At 43.5% G+C, this 21,172-nt stretch overlaps 1 protein-coding gene across 1 annotated transcript in view; it reads left to right on the top strand.

Annotated features, from left to right (window-relative positions):
- cacna1aa (calcium channel, voltage-dependent, P/Q type, alpha 1A subunit, a) overlaps window positions 1-21,172 on the top strand; it is a gene marked incomplete at both ends in the record, with an annotated part of 143,437 nt that overhangs the window by 68,582 nt on the left and 53,683 nt on the right. Inside the window, 11 exon segments of the mRNA XM_084071677.1 lie at window positions 1-43; window positions 3,270-3,376; window positions 6,873-6,923; window positions 8,872-9,049; window positions 10,070-10,584; window positions 10,972-11,157; window positions 11,961-12,292; window positions 13,406-13,541; window positions 13,999-14,128; window positions 15,048-15,107; window positions 15,899-16,005. The exon segment at window positions 1-43 is cut by the window's left edge and continues 25 nt beyond it. Of these exon segments, the coding sequence (XP_083927803.1) occupies window positions 1-43; window positions 3,270-3,376; window positions 6,873-6,923; window positions 8,872-9,049; window positions 10,070-10,584; window positions 10,972-11,157; window positions 11,961-12,292; window positions 13,406-13,541; window positions 13,999-14,128; window positions 15,048-15,107; window positions 15,899-16,005 (1,845 nt within the window).

Below are 21,172 nucleotides of genomic sequence, written 5' to 3'. Positions count from 1 at the left end.
CATCGCTGTGGACAATCTGGCCAACGCACAGGAACTGACCAAGGTACGCCACCACAGTCCACCCCTCCGTTCCTCTCTCTCTCTCTCTCTCTCTCTCTCTCTCTCTCTCTCTCTCTCTCTTTCCTCTATTCTCTATTTCCATTCCATCAAGGGAGTATCTTGTCACATTTTTGCCGGACCCAGAGGCTGGCCAGTACGAGTCCATTACTGACTGACTGGCCGGGTGACTGACTCCCCATTGTTGAAACACGCATGCGTCTGTCCGACTCCACGTTGTTGAATCACACCTGCGTGAGTTATCTGTTCCCTACATAATGCACTGTGCACCATGGATGCATCTGTATTGGAACGGGCCAAAGTGTTACATCACAATTTGCCACATCTTTTTTTATTTAACCACTTGAACCCCAGCATCCCTATTCTGTGTGTGTGTGTGTGGGGGGGGGGGGGGACGTCATCTACCAAAAATAGCCTATCTATAAGCTCACACCGGAGCTTGTAGATCGGCTATTTTCTGCCGAAGAGATTTGGTGTAGAGCGAAAATAATGTGCAGTTGCAACTCAGGTCCGTTATAAGTATAGAGGGTTTAAGTGGTTAAATACTTGCAGGAGGGATTAGGATCTTAAACATGTAAGTGAGCGTTAATTTAAAAATGTGTTGATGTTTACCATTTCTCTTGTGTCACTTCTGTTATCTGAACCTACGTATTTATTAACATTTTTACAGTGTGGTGCAGAATGGGTTGGTCTGTATGTGCAGTATGTCCCCAAGAAGTAGACCATTTGTATATCACCACGAAAGTAGACCAATCACAGCAAACTACACAGCTCAACTGATGCTGCTACACCATTCACAGTCCCTATAAAAGTAGACCAATCACAGCATAACCACACCACACAGCTCAGCTGACGCTTTTACGCCAATCACAGCTCACGTCACGCTGCTAAGCTCATGTTAGCACATTAGCACAACATTGGTGCACAAATTGCACACCTGCAGTAGTAACTTACGGACCATAGCTACAGATTGCACAGGGAAGCCATGCCGTTACTAGACTCTGTGTGTTTCATTTCTCCTGCGTCTACGTCTGCTATTTGAATCGTTCTCCTCTCTAAATACATATTTAGGAGCTTAATAACTGGCAAATGTATTGGTATTTCTTTCTTTTCCCTGCGTCACGTTCATGAACACTCTGGTATGTTGCGCTCTAGCTCTAGCTATAACTTTACATAGTGCTTCTAGCAAGTGTCTAACTTTGTCAATGTTAGCTACAGCTAAGTAACGTTAGCTACCGTTACCTAACATAACGTACTGTCGGCTGGGGCTAACCTTAACAAGCTAACATAATTGCTGGTATTTTGTGCTCTATATGCACAATAGTGCTTCTTGCAAGTGTCTACTTTTGTAAATGTACACTAACTGCAGCTCCCCCCTTAAAACCTGCATTACTTTGCACCTATGACACTATGTGCTCCTGTTTACATGTACATTATCTAGCCAGTTAGCAATATCTGTCAGGCCAGGCCCAACAGTCACAGGGAAACATCTCAATAAAAGCCATTATGTTAAACCCTGGGCAGTGTTCCTTCCTGTTTATTGGCATAGCCTAGGCTACTCAAAGTTGTCAATGGTGTAAACTCATGAAGTGCATGCAGATAGTAGCACTGTGTTAGACATAATGGTACACACGTAGTTGTGTACATTAATCATACTTCACCAACACATATCCCCAATGGCATGTATCTGGGGACGGCTTAACTAGGCTTGCCTAGTCAAGCTTTTTTTTCCCCCTCCCCCTCTCTTTCACTCTGTCTCTACTGTCGCTCTCACTCTCTGTCTCTATCATTATTTGCAATAGAGCTCAACAGTGAGTTTCCAGAAGTGAAAAGCCCATTCATATTCTGCATAGAGGATTTTGATTATTAGCCATAATGTTGTAACCATCCAAGGTACATATACCACGAGCTATGAGATTGTTAAATGATGGTACTGTGTATGCTCCTGTAGAAGCCACAAGTTTGTATAAAACTAGTTTTAAGAAAAGCATGTTTTGTTTGCGATATCATGGAGAAGTAATACTCTACCCACAGTCTTAAGTGACATATCTGATTGGAGGAGCTGGCTGTTACCCTGGAAATGTTTACCACACCTGTTAATGTCACAGCTCATACTTACTGCTACCACTAGATCACATAGCCCGGAGGGATGGTTATACGATATGTAACAACACTATTATTAACAATATAAACACTATAGGCTAATAATGAAAAGTAAATATTCAAGAAGTAAGCAAAATTATCATTAGTTTAGAGAAAGATATGTGAAATGGTTTATGAGATGAGTAGTTCCTTCACTCTTAAAATAATTACGTATTTGTACCTTTGCTCCCCCCTCCCATTTTCTAATAATTATTTTGAGCTGAATTAAATATTTTATTGTCAGACTCATCTCGTAGTTGGTTGACTTAGTTCCAGACTTAAAACTCATTATATAAGGAGTTTCTATGGAGTAAATGATAGGGGAAATTCACTTCAAGAAACAGAGCTGTTCAAAAAGTGGGCAATCACTGTTGAGCACATGTCCTCGTCTTCCTCCCCCTCTCTCTCTCTCTCTCTCTCTCTCTCTTTTCTAGCCAAATCAGTAGCTCACTTCTTAAAGGGACACTATCATGCTGTTGCATAATCTATTGAAACTACAACAGTTAATTTACAACCGATATTGACAGAGAATAATGCATTTCGCGGGTCCAGCACCAATATGGCACACCCTGCGGTCTATGGCCGCCATCAACCTGACTCATATTTTCCGCAGTCAAGATCTCTATTTTTGCCATAACACAGCAAACAAGGACAATGTCATGGCCACCGAAGATAGCAGCTAAAAAATAGGAATTAAGGGTTGTAGTTTTCACACTCACATATTTTACCCCCAGTGACATCACTGGGGGTAAACCTTTCACAACTTCGGCAGCGTTTCAGACATGCAACGGAAGACTGCTCAGTTTTATGGCTGCTAATGGAACATTAATCAAGACAGATTCCAACAACAAATATATAGAGATAATGTTGAAAATCATGATAGTGTCCCTTTAAAACCTACTTTTTATAGTCCTGCTTTAATGTAATATTGTTTTTGAAATTTACTTCTGTGTTATTTTTACTTTCTATTCATATATGTATTTTCTCTAATACATTATTTTACGTGTCTGTGTTGCATTTTTTAGTTTATTAATAATTGATAATGTATTAATAATAATATCTTTCCCAAGGATGAGCAGGAGGAAGAGAAGGCCGCCAGTAAGAAGGCTGCCGCCGCGAAGGCCAAAGAGTTGGCTGAAGTCAGCCCTCTGTCCGCCGCCAACCTGTCTATTGCAGCGTGAGTTTCCCTCCTCTGTCATTGTGCTTTTACACAAATGGATAAATTAACACTAAGGATTTCACTGTGTACGATATGCTGTACAGTTGCAAATATTTACTTGTCTTGGTGTTTGTTTACATGTTGACACACAGATATGCATTTAAGCACATTAAGTAGCATATCAAATAACAAGAAGGACTATTCATAGCAATGCACTCCACACACTTTACACAGCAAAATCCAGTGTTAACTTAACTCAAAGGGCCCTATTTTGGAAGCAAACCAAGTGGAGTGTGGCAAAAGACCTATGGTATTTTCCGGACTGGAGAAGGGTGAATTACCTGTGGCGAAGTGGTGAGGTGGTTGGGATTAGACTGAATATTATCAGTGGGTTTGTTGCATGATTATTCAGTCATGGTGGCCAAACAATGAATAAGTAAGCTACTTCGATTTGACCTGCTCTTTTTGCATAGCCAAAATATTTTTAAAACTTAATATAAAACTTGAGTATGTTTTATATTAATAATCTATATCTGCAAAGTAACTAGTAACTAAAGATATCTGTATTGAAAAATGCAAATACTCGCATAAAGTAAAAGTACCTCAAATGTTACTTAAGTACAGTACTTGAGTAAAAAGTAGTGACTTGTTGTGTCCATAACGGCCCTGTCTGTGACCTCTCTATGAGAATGTTAGTTTCATGGTGTCATCTAATTATATAAACGGAAAGTTACTTCCGCGCGCCGCTGACGCTATAGCCACAGCTCTGTAATCGAGTAAACACAACGCCGACACAGCACATGTCGCCAACACAGTAGCCACGGCGGACTTTCACAATTTACGGGTGGCGTAGGGCACCTATCATTGCTCACTTCACAGTTTCCACGTCGCAACATAATTTATTAAACTCACCACATTTCGTACAAAACGGAAGGTGAATCAGTTTCTTACCGTTTAGCGTGCGCACCACCGACACCGAACGGCGACGGCTTGAGCCGAAACAACACGAGCGGCCGCCATTGAACTCTGCCTATCTCCTCCACAACAACACACCAGCAGCTCCTTCGCTTCAACCCCCCCCCCCTTCTTACTTACCTCCTTTGTTCCACCCAGGCCGTTACTTTCACTTCACTCATGTCTCGATCACAATATGTCCGTCCTTCACGTCGCATGTACATCCCAAACACAAAAACAAACGGCGACGGCCACAGTACAGCACGTTGTCCTGGTAAATCTGGTAAACAAACCAGCCTAGGTTCATGACACCAAAGGACTCGACAGTGATGTCATCATTATGCAACCCGGAAGTACAAATACCAAGGATACGTCAGTGATGTCAGTCGGGATGCCAGGCTTATGCCAGGTTTTCAAAAACAAGCGACAGAAACAAGCAAACCGTTCGTGGAAAAAAAAAAAAACAAGGGGTCCGCCATGTTCCAGGGGGGTCCCCGCGGGTCCCAACACTCACAGGGGGTCAGCGGACCACCAGGGGGTCCGCGGACCACCAAGATAAAAATAAATATAAACATTTTTTTCCATTTTTTTTTTCTTTTTTTTCCTTTTGGACAGTTCTATCCCACCATTTTGGTACCCCAAAATAAGCGCGCCCTCACAGCCCTAGAGACTCCCCTACTTTGTGATCACCTAGACCTAGCTGTGTGTGTGTGTGTGTGTGTGTGTGTGTGTGTGTGTGTGTGTGTGTGTGTGTGTGTGTGTGTGTGTGTGTGTGTGTGCGTGCGTGCGTGCGTGCGTGCGTGCGTGCGTGCGTGCGTGCGTGCGTGCGTGCGTGTGTGATTATGTGATTATGTGCACTGTGCGTGCACTTAGACACAATGGGCCCGATTCAAGCTGTTTACGCCCATATTTTGAACGTAAAGGCATTTACGCAACTTCCCACGTTAGTAGTCTGATTCATTCATCTTTTCTGTCTGTGAATTTTGCGCGAGGTCTGCTCTTTCTCAAGTCTGCTCCGAGGCTTACATGGGGTCAAAGCTTGCGTATGTCATTAGAATTCTTTATTCTTCATGCAAAATCAATTACAATGTGCCAAACCTCAAATAAAATGAAATCAAATGATCTCCGCGAGCAAGCGCCTCTGACTGTCAGACGAAAATTAGGAACACATGTGATCCGCACATTTCAGGGATTTACACAGGCGTTGGTGAATCGCACGTCAGTTTTTGCTTAGAGAAAATACACCCTCCTTTAGTCTTTTTTTTTTTACACGTTATTTACGACCAGCTTAGTGAATCGGGCCCTATGTGTCCATTTAACCTTTGTTTAGCCTGATGTTCCCTTTGCGGAGTGCAGGTATGTGTGTTGTTTTGACTGCGTATATTTTAGAGAGAGAGAATGTATTCACAGTGAGATGTGCAGAGGAAGAGAAAAGGCTAAAATCTTATACTGCAAAATCCTGAGTTTTAATTAAACTTTTACCCTTTGGATTACATGAAATAGGGCGACCATAAAGAAGAGATGAAGATTCTGACAGCAAGAGTGCAGCCTGATTTGTACTTAGTCATACAACAAATGGCAGGATCAACAAGCTCACAACATGTCGTGCCTCAATGCGCTGTGAGCTTGTAGATCTGCTATTTTCACCACGCAACAGAGTTCGGTGTCAGAGTATGTATTAAGTATTGCAGTTGAAGTTGTAGAAACATGGCGGGAAATGTTCAGATTTAATTCAAGCATGTGAAAAGTACAAAACGAATACAATCCAGCAATTGAACAGGAAAGATTTTCTAGACTCAAGGGATCTGAAATGGAAAGAATCAGAACCAAGCATCCATACACATGCAGGGTGGAGAGTGATGCAAGAAAGGTTAAATACAGGAGATTGCAAAAGGGCAGGACAGTGCAAAATCTGCAGCACAGTGCAAAATGAGAGATGAGTAGAGTGTGTGTGTGTGTGTGTGTGTGTGTGTGTGTGTGTGTGTGTGTGTGTGTGTGTGTGTGTGTGTGTGTGTGTGTGTGTGTGTGTGTGTGGGGGGGGGTGTGTGTGAGGAGGAAGCATCCATTCGGAAATGCTTTGTATCCATTTCATGCTGGGAAAAAGTATTGCCTTATTTTCATGGTTCAACATTGTCAAATAATACATAGTACGTGTGCATTTCTCAAAAGCAGATAGGACCAACGTTATTTAAACATCTACAGATTGACACATTCCTCTTTTAGAATCTATTTTCATTAACTCAGTAATACATATTTATATTGCACAACTTGTATGGTTTTCATGATTTTCAGTTTTTTTTAGTTGCAGGTGTCATTCTTGTGCCATTCTTTTCAGCTGACAAAAGTGAAAAGTATCAACAAAAAGGGTCCTTCAACACTTTTTCTCCATTGCAAAGAAGTCTTGTTTGTCAAGTGAAACTGTATGGAAAGGGCTGAAGGGTGACAAAATAAGAATTGGCCTGTAGGTGTTGTCACAGTGATGGATGGATGTCATTTTAGACTGGACGCGTCCTTGTGTTGTCTCTGTGCCATCTCACACAATGCCTGTTTCCCTCCTCAGCAACAAAGTAAACAGTGAGAATCACAACACTTCCGACCCCTTTCTGGACTGGTATTTATTTATTTATTTGTTTCTTCATTTATGACGTCCTACTCTCTCTCTCTCTCTCTCTCTCTCTCTCTCTCTCTCTCTCTCTCTCTCTCTCTCTCTCTCTCTCTCTTGCTCTCGCTCACTCTCTCTTGATTTGACTCCCATCCTCTCGCCTTCCTTTCCTCTCCTTGAGACTGGCTTCCTTTACCTCGCCCCCCGTAAACCCCCACCCACCCCATCACTGCGATCCTCGCCTTCCTTTTTTAACTCTGTCTTTTATTGGCTTTCTTAGGTGCTTTCATTACATTGTAAACTCCTCTGAGTGTTAAAGGAAAACGTTGCTGAATTTTCAACCTAATTCAATAGTGTGGCAAAATATAGTAATACTATGTAAAATCCTCACACTGGCACCGCTAGACGTGTGCTAGTGTTTGTTGACGTGCCACCTGACACGCCACTGTTCTCTTTCCGGGTGCCACTGAAAACTTTTCTTTTTTCTTTTTTTTTCCGGGTAGCCATGAGCATGCAAACTCTTCTTCTGCTCCCATAGCAGATATCCCAACCTGCAGACTAGTCCCAACCTGTTGTTGTCGAGGCACAATGGACAAGGACAGACTATTGAAATAGAGAAATATCCAGAGTTGCATGGCACACAATCCCATCATTATAACCCCCCCCCCCCCCCCCAAAAAAAAGAGAGTGCCTGGTCAGCCATAGCTCTGAAGAGTGACTATTCAGGTGAGGAATCAAAGTTACCTGCAACACAAGTTACAACAAGTTGATGTCCCACACACTGTGTCCTCAATGGCGTTCTCCCTATATAGCGCGTGGCAGCGCGATGCTTCCTGTTGGTGGCTCTACACGTGGCACTTCAGGCACCACTGTGCTGCGCAGGCAGTGTGTTTTGCACTTCACCACTTGAACTCTATATGGTTGACCGGAGTCCCTCAGGGCTCTGTACTAGTGTATTTTATGTTTTCTGTTATTGTGGAGTTACAACCTTTTTCCCCTTCCACACTATTATTGATCTCCTCACATCAGAACAGTGGGATTTAGATTGAAAATCAGCAAAGTTGTCTCTTTAACACTGTGGATTTTACTTTGTACTTTGGCATTGGCTTGATGTTTTTGAGTATACTTTTTTGTTGCTTGTTTCCTCGTTGTCTCTTTAATGTGGCTGACTTGGCCCTGGGAGAATCACTTAGCGAAAGTGGATTACTTTGGAAGCCATTTTGGCTCTTCTTACTTCTGTAGAACTTTTGGACAGACAGAGCAAGGGGAGGGGGTGGATGTGGCATTGACCACATGGCAGTCTGCCATTGGATTATTGGATTTTTTTGGACTGCAGAGGTACAACAAAAACGTACGCTCGGTCACAATAGTCCATTAACAGACTGTTGTGATTTCTGTGGCTCCTCCATTTTAAGCTACTTTAGCAGAGATTCTGGGGCGCCATTTGGGGTCTTCTTCTGTAGTAAGTACCGTAAGAGGGTTTATTCTTTTTTCTTTTTTCCCCTTTTTTATGTTTTGGATTTGACTTTCTCTAGACGAAAATCCTGATCGTGAGCTTTCCTCATCTTTGTGTTCACACTTTGCGTGTGGGTGTTCCCAAAGTCTGCAGGGCCTTCATTCCCTGCGTTCACTTTGGGAAACGTGCTTTTTAGACAATCAACCCCCGTGCTGTGTTGAGCGGCCTCTTGTACAACGCAGGCCCAGCCAGGTGACCCTGTACATGTGTGTGGTCTGTGTCTTGGTGTATCGGCCCCATTCACTCATTCGTGATTCTGTGAGTGTTGGATGTCTCGTCCTAGTGTTTCAACGCTATACCTACGCCGCAAAATCCTGAGTCAATTTTGCGGTGTGTCGGTATTATACAGCCTAAAACTGATTTCTGACACTCTCAACCCGTCTCTCTCTCTCTCTCTGTCTCTGTCTCTTTCCTTCTCTCCCACCCTCTTTCGCTTTGCAGTAAGGAGCAGCAGAAGAACAACAGCAAGGGGAACAACAACAACAGTAAGTCGGTGTGGGAGCAGCGTACCAAGGAGCTGAGGAAGCAGACCCTGGCGTCCAGCCGGGAGGCGCTCTACAACGAGCTGGACCCCGACGAACACTGGAAGGCAAGGACAGGGAGCGGGGAGCAGAACAATGTAAAGGACAAGGCAAAAAAAACGCTGCCCCCTAGCCTTGTGGTATCAGTGTACACAAGTGATGGGGATGATGATTATGATGATGACAAAGAATATTTCAGTTTAATTGTATGTTCTAGTATAACCCATTCAATCCAGGAACGCATCTCTATCATTTTAGATTTCTTTGGCTATTCAAAAATAGCATATACTGTATATAAGCTCATAGCTTGCTATGAGTTTGTAGATCTGCTATTTTAGAAAAATCCTGAAAATGTGTGCAAATCTTTGAATACATATATTTTTTAAGCGAACATTTGTACATTTTGTTAAAAGGACCTCCAGAAGCAAAGATTTGAGTTACAAATGTTCGCTTTAAAAAATATATATATTCAAAGATTTGGACACATTTTCCAAGATTTTTCAAAAATAGCAGATCTACAAGCTCATCATGCTATTTTTGAATAGCCAACGTATAAAATAATGGTTATAGCTCAAATCTAAAATGACACACGTTTTCGGATTGAATACCAAGAATGATGACTATAATGATAGCTATAAATATGTTTATATCTTTCTAACTCACGTGAATGGCGGACTCACGTCATCAGTGGAGACTAGACTAGAGCTAATTGATGAATGAAAGAAACATTGACAGCCAATGGAGCAGGGTGTTTATGCTCAATGTGTTTACAGAGCGTTACCGTGCGTCAGTGTGGATGCTCACTTCATTAGCTCACATATAGTTCTTGATAGTTCATCTCTTCATCATTCTTGGTGTGGATGGATCTTAAAGCAGCATGTTGAGAACTGTTTATTTTTTAAGAGGACCCTGCATGTTTAAGTTAAGCTAAAATCTCAGCCTCTTCATCACTTGCTCGTTATCGTTGACACAAATTTTCCATTCTCTTTACCAACCCCGGATCTTCCCACTCCTCCTTTCCAACCTTATTTTCCTCCTTTCCCTTCTTCTGCTCTCCCCTTCCTCTCTCTCTCTCTCTCTCTCTCTCTCTCTCTCTCTCTCTCTCTTTGCCCTTGCAGGTCAACTTCTCGCGCCAAATCCGTCCGGACATGAAGACCCACCTGGATCGCCCCCTGGTGGTGGACCCCCACGAGAACCGCAATAACAACACCAACAAGACCACCACCGCCGCCCACCCGGGCCCCCACTTCAGCCAGCAGCACCCCACCGACGAGCTCCACCGGCAGACGCAGCTCCACGAGCGAGGGGGTGAGGTAGACGGGGGCGGGGGAGGCGGGGGCGTGGTAGGGCCCGGCCCCAGCAGCGGCAGCAGGCCCCCTATGGAGCGCGGCGAGTCGACGGAGAGCCGGCGGAGCCGCAAGGCCGAGCAGCACCACCACCATCACCACCACGTCTCGCACACCCGCCTGGACGCCGTGCCGGTCCAGATCCCGCCGCCGGGCACCGAGGAGAGGCCCCCGAGGAGGCACCACCACACCCGGAGCGGCGGCGGCGGAGGCCGGGGCGGAGGCGGGCAGTCCGAGCACCGCAAGCTCAGAGGGACACACCGGAAGAGCGGCGAGGAGGAGGAGGGGTAGGCCTGGCACGATTATTACATCATCGGCCGATCGTGATTATTTGAGATAGTCGCGGTTGTTTTGCATAAGCGTCATAATCGTAATAATCCGCGGTGAAAGATATTCATATATGTTCAAACATTTAAAAAGAATTGTGTAAATAGCCGATCAATAATGCGTTGCAACGCGTTGTGTGCTTATTAATCGGCTATGCCACTATTATAAAATTATGAAATATGGCCTATGTTGGCCATAGTACATTATTTTATTTTGATTGTATTGTATTTGTTATATACACCCGGTGCACATGTTCCAGTGGTCAGTGTCAAAGACACAATTAAACCGCTGATCGCAATTATTTGTACGACAAGTAATCGTCGACTAAAATGTCATGATGGTGACAGCCCTAACGGCGGAGGAGGTGTGGTCGGAGCGGGCAAGCAGAAGAAGAGAAAAGGGACGGACGGCGGCGGAGAGGCCGGGGAGCAGGAGGGCGCCGGTGGCGAGGGGGCCGAGAGGAAGCCCCGGTGTAGCCGCCACAGCAACCAGCCCGACGGAGAGGGGAAGAGGACGCGGCAGCATCGTCGAAGGTACAAACAACGCCTGAAGCACACGGAAAAGTCCTGAGTGTTTGTTAAACTAAAGCGCAGTATTTTGCTGTGTAGCTATGCCAACGCGATAATGGATGAGGAGAAAGGGCAAGGATGCATCTGGGCATTCATTCTATTTCCTGTCATATCCTCTTATCCAAAAATCAAATGAAATGACCCCACTATCTCTTCTCTCTTCCATCCCTCTTTTAATGATTTTCTCTGTCTCCTTTCTGTCCGCCAGACTCTCTTCTTTACTTCTGCATTCCTGCACATTGATCCTCTCCTCTCCTCTCCTCTCCTCTCCTCTCCTCTCCTCTCCTCTCCTCTCCTCTCCTCTCCTCTCCTCTCCTTCTCCCTCTCCTCATTTTGAATGTGATGTGTTTGATTGTGCAGGTATTATATTTTGTCTCTTATTATTACTGTTTCTTTTTTTTATTTGTTTGTTTGTTTCTTTCTACCCCTTTAACTCTCCAATTTAGCTGTTGTGCCAATTGATTCCTCTCCACACACTTGCTCTGTTGTCAATGCTGTTGTATACTACTGACTCACCTGCCAGTGAGGAGCCCCCACCGGGAAGATGTAGAGCCTTAGTCCTACTCCTCCCGCCCAACACTCCCCAGCCCTTAGGAATACATGCAGTGACAATTCTCACCCTCCCCGCCCGGCTTCACCTCCCCCGAACACGGGCCAATTGTGTTTGTGTAGTAGGCGCTCGACAAAGCCGGCATCCCTGCAGTAAATAAAACCGATTGATTGATTGAAAATGTCCTCTTCCTCCCCATGACACTTCTACTTTTCAGGGACGGTAGCGGCCCTAACCTCTCCACCACTCGGCCCATCCAGAAGACCCTCTCCCGGCAGGACAGCCAGTATAGCGAAGACCTGGACAACCTCATGAACACCAAGCTGGTGTCGGTCTCCACCCCTCCGGGCCAGGGCCATCCCATCCTGGTCACCAGCCACGGACGGGCGCCCGGCTTCGGATCAGCACTCCACCTGGCCAACAGCGCCACTCATGGCAGCCTGGTGGGGCTGGACGCCTATGGGAACATAACGCACCAACGTCTGCCTCACCCAGACTACACAGCACTGGACATGCCTGTGTTTCCATCCACCAACGCTATACTGCAGGGTAAGGGAGGGAACATATGTCTCTTCTCTTCTCTTCTCTTCTCTTCTCTTCTCTTCTCTTCTCTTCTCTTCTCTTCTCTTCTCTTCTCTTCTCTTCTCTTCTCTTCTCTTCTCTTCTCTTCTCTTCTCTTCTCTTCTCAATTTTTTTGTGTAATCATATGTCAAACCACGCTGTTTTATTTTGTAGATGTTGACTGCAGTCCGCCAATAATTAAGTGTTAGGATTCTCATTCTACAGTAAAGTTACGCATTTACAGAAAATACATGTTATGTTAATTAGAGATGGAAAAGGGCGTGTCTAAGTATGGCATGTGCATGTGCAGGTATGCAGGATGCCAATGCATCAGAGAGTAGAGAAATGAGAAATACACAATAGAAGGTATTCACGCACATTTGAAGCCCTTCAGGGGCTTCACACATTATTACACAGTCTGTAGAGTCTTCTCTATTGCTGCTTTGGACACAGTTTACCCCTTTTGGTATTCCTTGTTTATTGACACTTGTAAGTCTCGTCTTATCCACTTGAACCATGGCGTCCCTATTCTGGGGTGAACATTCAGTGAAATTAGTTTATCAGCTATTTTCCGGAAAAGACAGCACCGGTCAACTAAGTTTATCTCTGCTGTCCGGCAGGAACCAGCTAACTCCAAAATGTTAATTTTTCAGGAAATGAAAAAAAGTTGAGTTAGGAGGTTTTGTTCATCATTGATAAGAACAGCTGAATGGACCTCCAAGCTCACAATGAGGTTGGATGTCAAAAGGGGGTGGAGCCTGGAGTCAGCAAAACCAGAAGTGCTTTTTAATGGTTTTCATTGGTTCAATATTTTTTTTACCAACACACAGACGTAAAGGGTGTTCAATGGCCCTGATTCATGGAAAGAAATGCAAAAGCATCAAAATGGAGTTAGCTGGTTCCTGCCGGACAGCTTTAAGTGGTTGACACTCCTTTTTTCCATAGCTTAAAGCTTGTCAATAATACATCTTCTTAATACATCTTATTTTATTTTGAATCATTGACATTTGTACTGATTTGACTTGCCTTCATTGTACTGCACTTTGGTCAACAATGTGCTTCATAAATAAATGGCCTTGACTTTGACTTCCCCACATCCAGTCAATAAGAACGCCAACACAGAGCCCCTGCCAAAGAAGGAGGACAAGAATGATGACGATGATGATGAGAAAGTAGGTGAAGGAAAAAGACCCATGCCTCCCTACAGCTCCATGTTCATTCTGTCTACCACCAACCCGTGAGTAGGACCGACGCACAAGCACACGCACACGCACACGCACACGCACACGCACACGCACACGCACACGCACACGCACACGCACACGCACACGCACACACCCGCACGCACGCACACACACATACAATTAAACCAATCCATTCACATACAGAATACAATTTTTTCCATGTCCATGCAAAGCACAGTGATCTGGCTAGCATGAAATACACCCAATGAAAAGCAGGTGTAAGCACACTGCACTTTTTCATGTCAAGGACCACCAAATTCAGAATCAGAAAATGTTTTGTGTCAGAGACAGGATTTGTGTTTATAAAATATTCAATATTCAAAATGCTACACTTTCCTTTCACGATTCTTTGAAATTAGACAATATTGGAGCTATGATTCTCATATGGGGGAGAAAAAAGTCTTTGTCTCGCTGGGCCCGTACATATTCTTATTTTCTTTCTGTTTTCAGGTTTCGGCGGGGTTGCCACTTTTTGTGCACATGGACTTACTTTGAGGGGCTCATCCTGTCAGTGATCGCTATGAGCAGTATCGCCTTGGCTGCCGAGGACCCCGTCTGGCCCGAATCCCCTCGTAACAATGTGAGCCTGTCTGCACTTCACATGCTCCTCTACTGCACCAATGTTCATGGGTTGAGATTAATATCTCCTTTTGTCCGTTTCCTACATAAAAAAATAAATATTTATATATATTATTTCTAAACCTTGTAAAAGGTTTAGACAAAAAAATCACAACTTTTCATAAATCAAAAACAATTCCAACACTTTTCAAAAGCATTTCATAAATAAAATCTAATAATTCCCATGAATACATTTAAAACAAGTTTAAGATGTAGTGAAAATAGTCGCGACATGTTGTGAGCTTGTAGATCTGCTATTTTCACTACTTTGGATCCCGGGCAAACGTCTAATTTCTCTTTTGGGTCTTGAGTTAAAAGGTTTGGGAACCACTGCTCTACTGTGTCTGACAGTGATTTTGGTCCATTTCTTCTACCATTAGTAATTCAAGTCTAAGGATACTGATCTGAACCTTTTATTAATTCTGTTTTATTCCCAAACCTTGTTCAGTATACACATTAATGGAGACAATTTAATCATCCAGTATCTCTGAAACATTCAGGGTCCAGTCAGTAATGATGTTGTTAAATTTTTTAGTTTTAAAGTTATTCTATCAACTATTTTTCATGTTAGAAAACAATTTTATTTTATATCAATGGTTCTCAACATCAGGCCCAGGGACCACCAGGCGTCCAAATGGACCCTTGCAGGTGTTTGTAATTCTGAGAGTGTAGAAATGGAACCAAATGGATTTGGTTAAATATCCACTGAGGATGTTACAGTGCCGGTTGCGGTCCTAGAGATAAAAATCTAATCTAATGGGGGTCTGTGATCTAATGCATATCAAACTGGGGGTCCATGAAATCAAAAAAGGTTGAGAATGACTGTTCTATACAGTCATTCTCACATGTTTTCACATGATGTTTTTGTCTTCTCGTTGCAGGTGCTACGCTACTTCGATTATGTCTTTACAGGAGTGTTCACTTTTGAGATGCTGATAAAGGTACGGAAGGAAAGGGAGTATTTTCTGGTCCCTGAGGGAGGGGAAATTGCTTGTACAATTTCACCCAACAGATGGCTGCTCAGATGCCTATGACGAGTGTATGTGGAGGGAGCGCTGCTAGGGGTTAAGTGTCTTGCTCAGGGACACTTCGACACATACACTGGGCGAGCCGGGGTTGTGAGCTTGTAGATCGGCTAATTTTGGTGCGTGACATGGCATGAATGGTATTATTCACCCTTACTGCGGAACGAGCATCAGTTCGTAGATCAGCCACTTTTAGAACTCATAATGAGGAAGTGCAAATCCATCATGCTTAGAAGATGTTCATGAACAGCAAAATCCAGACTGTTAATTTCACTCTGCGTAAAAATAATTGTAAAAATGTACCCACTCAGATTTTCATGTGCAATCAAAACTGATCAACATGGTTTGGCCCCTGGGATGCTCACTAGGTGAGAGGCAACCAATTATGATGGTTAGCTTGGCATTCTTTTCCAAACACAGGGGTGTCTCATGTTATTGTTTTTAGCAAAGTATACCTTGCATGGAGCCCAAATCACATGCAGAAATGTAGGTTAGCTATAGCCTATGGCTTTGAGCACAAGTGTGAAGAGAGAATATTTGTGTATATTATTTTTGTATTTAATTTTTTCTTTCTCCAACTCTTCATTTATCTCTCTCTCTCTCTCTCTCTCTCTCTCTCTCTCTCTCTCTCTCTCTCTCTCTCTCTCTCTGTCTGTCTGCCTCTCTCTCTCTCTGTGTTTCTCTGTCTCTATCTTTCTCTCTCACAGATGGTGGACTTGGGGCTAATCTTGCACCAGGGCTCCTATTTCCGGGACTTGTGGAATATCCTGGACTTTATAGTGGTTAGTGGTGCTCTGGTGGCCTTCGCCTTCACGTAAGTCTTCCTCCTGCCCCCTCCCCATCCTGTCCACTCCTCTCGCCTGCTTTCCTGTCCACTCCTGTCTTCTCTCTTTCCTCTCCTGTCCAATCTTGTCTTCTCTCTCTCTCCTCTCCTGTCCACTCTTGTCGTCTCCTCTCCCGCCCGCTCCTTTCCTCTCCTGCCCTCTGTTCCTCCATCCCCTGCTCTGTCTATCTGTATGTTTGTCTGTCTGTCTGTCTTGTCTGTTGCCTCGCTGGCACCTTGGAGTACATCTCCCCTCTCTTGCTGTAGACTCCTTACAACTGTACTATACCTCTCTCTCTCTCTCTCTCCTTTAAACAACCTTCTCTCTCACTTATTCTTTAGCTGTCTGTCTGTCTGTCTGTCTGTCTGTCTGTCTGTCTGTCTGTCTGTCTGTCTGTCTGTCTGTCTGTCTGTCTGTCTGTCTGTCTGTCTGTCTCTCTCACTCTCTCTATTTCTGCATCTCTCAATTTTCTTGCTCTTAGCCTCCTCCCCCCCCATCTCGTCCTCCATTGAACCTCTTCTCTCCACATTACTTCCTGTGTGCGTTGTGTGCGACCTCCAAACCCTTCCTACCTGCCCCCCCAACCCTCCCTGTTGCTCACCTTAGCCCTCATTCTCCAGCCAGTCTTCGACCAACTTCGACTGGCCACGAAACAACCCACCCCTTCCCCCATTTCATTTTTGAATACCCCTCCCCTAGTGCCACCACATCCCCATATTTACCCACAAGCACAAACCGCCCCTGCCCCTCCTCTTTCTCCACAACCTCCTCCTATCCCTCTCCTCTTCCTCCCGTGGGGAGCGAAGGACCACCCTCCACACCTGTAACCCTTTAGTGCCCAGGCTGTTCTAGACTGGAGGTGTGGCCCCGCGTCGAGGCATAATGCCCCTCGCTCCCCCAAAACTCCTCATCCCTCCTCCACGTCGGAGCAGGTATTTTAAATCCTCCTTATTCTGCACGCCTGGGAGTAGGACTCAACCGAGGGGCTCAAGATAAGTGTCAATGTTCCATGCCGGGGTTCGGTTAGTGGGAGGTAGGCTTTGGGTCAGGGCGGGGTAAAGTATAAAGACTGTACTGGGTGAAAGCATGAACTGGGGATTTGGGGGGGGGGTTGACTGTTATGCCTTTAGATAGCGGGTGAGGCTGGTTGGGGTGGGGGAATTGCTTAAAATGAGGATCAACAGAACTTAGTCAATAAGTCAATGGATGGAAGAATCCAAGTGTTGGCTATGTGTGAATGCGTTTAAAGGATGCTAAGCAGATATAATGTTGACTGTAAACCACGCACTGCAGTCACTTTGACCACTGTTCATGAATATGGGATCAGTGTATGTATGTGTGCATCATCCTCTTTTGTGTGGCCAGCTTATAAATTCTTGAATTGAAGTTTTCTTCATGTGGCAGCACTGACTGCAACTTAACAAGCTATGTTGTTATGGTTGTTATTAGCAACAATATAGGATCTTACCCATGTTAACAGTTCATGCATCTACAGATCAATTTCCCTTCTATTTGAGGAAGAAGTGTTATAGACTGAAAGTTATTTAACATACAAAGTGAAACTTAAATACCCAACGCATTAAGATGTGTCCTAACCCTATTAACTGACATACAGAGCAAGCAGTTTGGAATCAATTCACTCTCTCACAGAACAAATTATATCTACTCTTGCTAATAGCCATCATTTAGTTTGATGGTCTTAGGGGCAAGGAGCTAGTGTATCATAATCTATAGAACATTCTATGAATTATGTAACAGTATGTTATGTTTGAGAAGCTATCATGACTTGCAGGATGTTGCATAAATAGATGATATTAGGCATACGTTTCAGTAGCCTTATTCCCTGACTTTATATGGACCATCTGTCTAGTCTACCTGAAATGAACGTTTGTTCCCTTTAGGGCTGTTGCTATCGATTACTGTATATTCTTAGCAATTATTCTGTCTATTGATAACCTTTTTGATTAATCGAATAATCGAGAACTGCATTTTTCAATGCATTGATGCAAATAAATTCTAACTGACTAAATCAGTTTGTCTGATTAGCCACTTAAGCCCAACGTTATACTTTGTTGTACAAAACAGATTTGTATTCTTGAAGATTTTTTCTTTTCTTCTTTATAACCGATTAAATCAATTAGTTCGATTAACTGTTGCACCCCTAGTTCCAGTTCCAGTTTCAGTTCAGTTTATTTGTATTTATAGTGCAACATCACCCCAAGCAAGGGGTCTCTGTGCATTTCACAACAGGTCATACAACAAAAACATCATACATCAAAAACACAGTAGCAGAGAAACATAGTAAAATGTGCCCACACTCATGGTCAAACAATTACCATGCGACAGTGCACAGTTGAGAAAAAGACAGATTAGCAAGAAAAAAATAAAACACAAAAAAATGCATTATCACTGCAGGCATACATTATTATTTTGCCTGAGTAGAACAGTGTAAATGACTTCCAGTAGTATAGTCTTTAAAGGCACTTTCAACAATTGTTTTTTCAATATTGCCATCAATGTCTTGTACATGAGTTCATCTGTGGTCTGATTTAAATTCCTTCAAGGATCCCACTTGAAATGCTGTCAATTCATCTTTCAAACATAGATGTAAGAATTGCTTGAATTAAATTCAGTTTTTTAGTTTAATTTCTGGCTGAATCCACAGAATTGGAAAGGACTCCAGCTCTGATGGACTGTGCACATGAGGATGGTGTGCACCCATGCACAGACGTCAGATCTCCATATCCATGCCTATGAGAATGGGAATGACTCTACCATGAATAATTTAGTGCATTCTGCATTATGCATTATGACAAACTGTGGTTGGTTCAACCATAACCCTAGATGTATGACTTTGCGTCATAAGCAGATAGGGAGTTTGACAAGCGCAAACCAAAGAAAATCCCCTTAATTTGCATAAATCCCAGCATGCTTTCCCATAACACGAACCATTCATTGTTCCCTTATCCTCTTGACCCTTATACGGCCTTGGTCTTGCTCACTTCGTCCCTAAGTGCCCTCTGCTTAAACCTCTTGCTTACCCTAATGGGAAAACTGTAGTAGAGCATAAAAGGATTCATCCTCTACATAGAGGTGTTAGGAGAAGAAGCCATGGCTGTGTCTGCATAACACCCTGCCCCCCACCCTCCCTAACACCCCTCCACCCCCACCCAACCCCTTTCATGAAAGATGGAATTTATTATCTTCTTCAACATCTCCTTCATTGCTTCCTCCTCACACTTTTGACCACTGACCCTATACCCTAAAGATGTGGCTGGGTGTCATTAGATGTTCATAATACCCGTCCAGGTATTTCTAGTCAGTGGTCATGAACAGTGTTGCATTGCTGAATTGGAACGTGGTTGCACTCTATTTTAATGACGTGAGGCGCACGTCGCTTAACACCTACACTACAGGTCACACAATGGACAATTGATATGCATCTAGGCTCATTCCTATGTTAATTCACCTGGTGTGAGTCGGGAGCCTTTGTAAACTTTGTTGAGGTGTGAATTTAAAGTTGTTTTAAATCTATGCATGTGCCTGCGCGTGCTCCTGGTCAAATAGGTTGCTGCACGGCGTGCAAGGCCGTCCCATGAGCAATGCAACCCTGGTCATGAATGTGAGGAACATGATTGTTGGGAGTATGTTAGAGTTTCTTGGATGCTCAAAGTAGAAATTACACCGCCCCACCCCCACCCCCAACCACTGGGACAAGACATCTTTTGCCCCTTAAATAAACAATTCAGCTAATTGAAAGAAAGAAAGATTGTTAGCCTTGCTAGCATCTCTTCACTGGAGGCAATGTGCTCCAGAGGTTCATGTGCTAGCATAACATGTTACAGCAATAAGCATAATATGGCTCATAGGAAGGCATTACTTTGAATGAAGAATGCGTTTGGAAAGAGTTTGGAAAAGACAAATTACATTCCCAAATGCCATTATGGGGCTGAAGATGTCTGACTCCAGACCAGCGTCAAGCCAACACATGTCTACTCCTCCATCGTGTAGCAGGTCCTCCAGGGTTCTAGTGGTGGTGCTCCCTGTCTTCCAGGCTGGCTCTGGTTCCAGCCCCTTTCCCTATTTGTGTATGTCATAAACTCTGTGCTCTAACCTGTGTCTCGTATGTCTGTTATGTATGTGCTTATGTTCCAATTTATATATGTATATATGTGGGCGTGCTTGCACCACTAACTCATTGTCTTCTAATTACTTTGTTGACATTTGACATACTATGTATGGTGGGTGAACTGTCTTTATACATGTGTTTGTATGTTTCTCTTTCTTTGTTAGGCCTGCGTTTGTAGCCCAAGGGAAACCGGAATTACATAGTAAAATCATATTATATAATAATTTAACCATTTGTAACCGAGAGTATTCATCTCAGAGTTAAATGAACACAGAGGATTTTACTGTGTAGAATCATTCAAAGAACAACGGGGGATCACAGACAAAATGCCGAAGCCGCTGTAGTGATTAGCACACTAAACACGAAGGTCAAACTAATTGAAATTTAAAGAGTGAACATTTGAGTTACTTGTGGAACAATAAAATCAAACTGTGGCTGTGTTCCAAATCGCTCACTCGTTCACTTCCCCTACAGTCAAACTATATATGCTTCAGTATGTACAGTAGGCAATTAGTCAGCAAAACAATGTGTTTGGAACACACTACATACCTCTCACAAGACCATCTGTCTGCTCAGGTGCAATTTACCCTTTTCACAGCAGGCATTTTGATGCATACACACAGCTGAAGGAAATAATGTTAATTGCAAGTGTTCCATTTGGGGTCTGCGACAGCTAGCAAAAATGCTAACCACACAAGTTAGTCATTTAAGCTACAGATGCTCCAAAAAAGTACATACAGAAACATAACATTTACAGAGGAAGGAGCTTAATTTTTCACTTCTATCATGTTTCTTGTTCTTCTTTTCTTTCATTTTCTTTATTTCCCCATTCCAACATATTCTATTATCGAATATTTGGGCTAATGTGATACATTAGTTCCCTACATTTTGAGGTGTATTCTGGTTAATTTATAGTGGATTATTGAATACATTTTTTAATTGAGGTTTGGAACCACGGCTGGATTAAATGGATAGATTACACTAGGCAGACTGTATTATTGTCAAGGCAGAGGATGGGGAAGGCTATT

This window comes from Gymnoscopelus microlampas (genome assembly GCF_963454915.1).
Source record: "Gymnoscopelus microlampas genome assembly, chromosome: 11".
NCBI lineage: Eukaryota > Metazoa > Chordata > Actinopteri > Myctophiformes > Myctophidae > Gymnoscopelus > Gymnoscopelus microlampas.
Note: the sequence above shows the minus strand (reverse complement) of the source record. Positions and strands in the feature narration are given on the sequence as shown.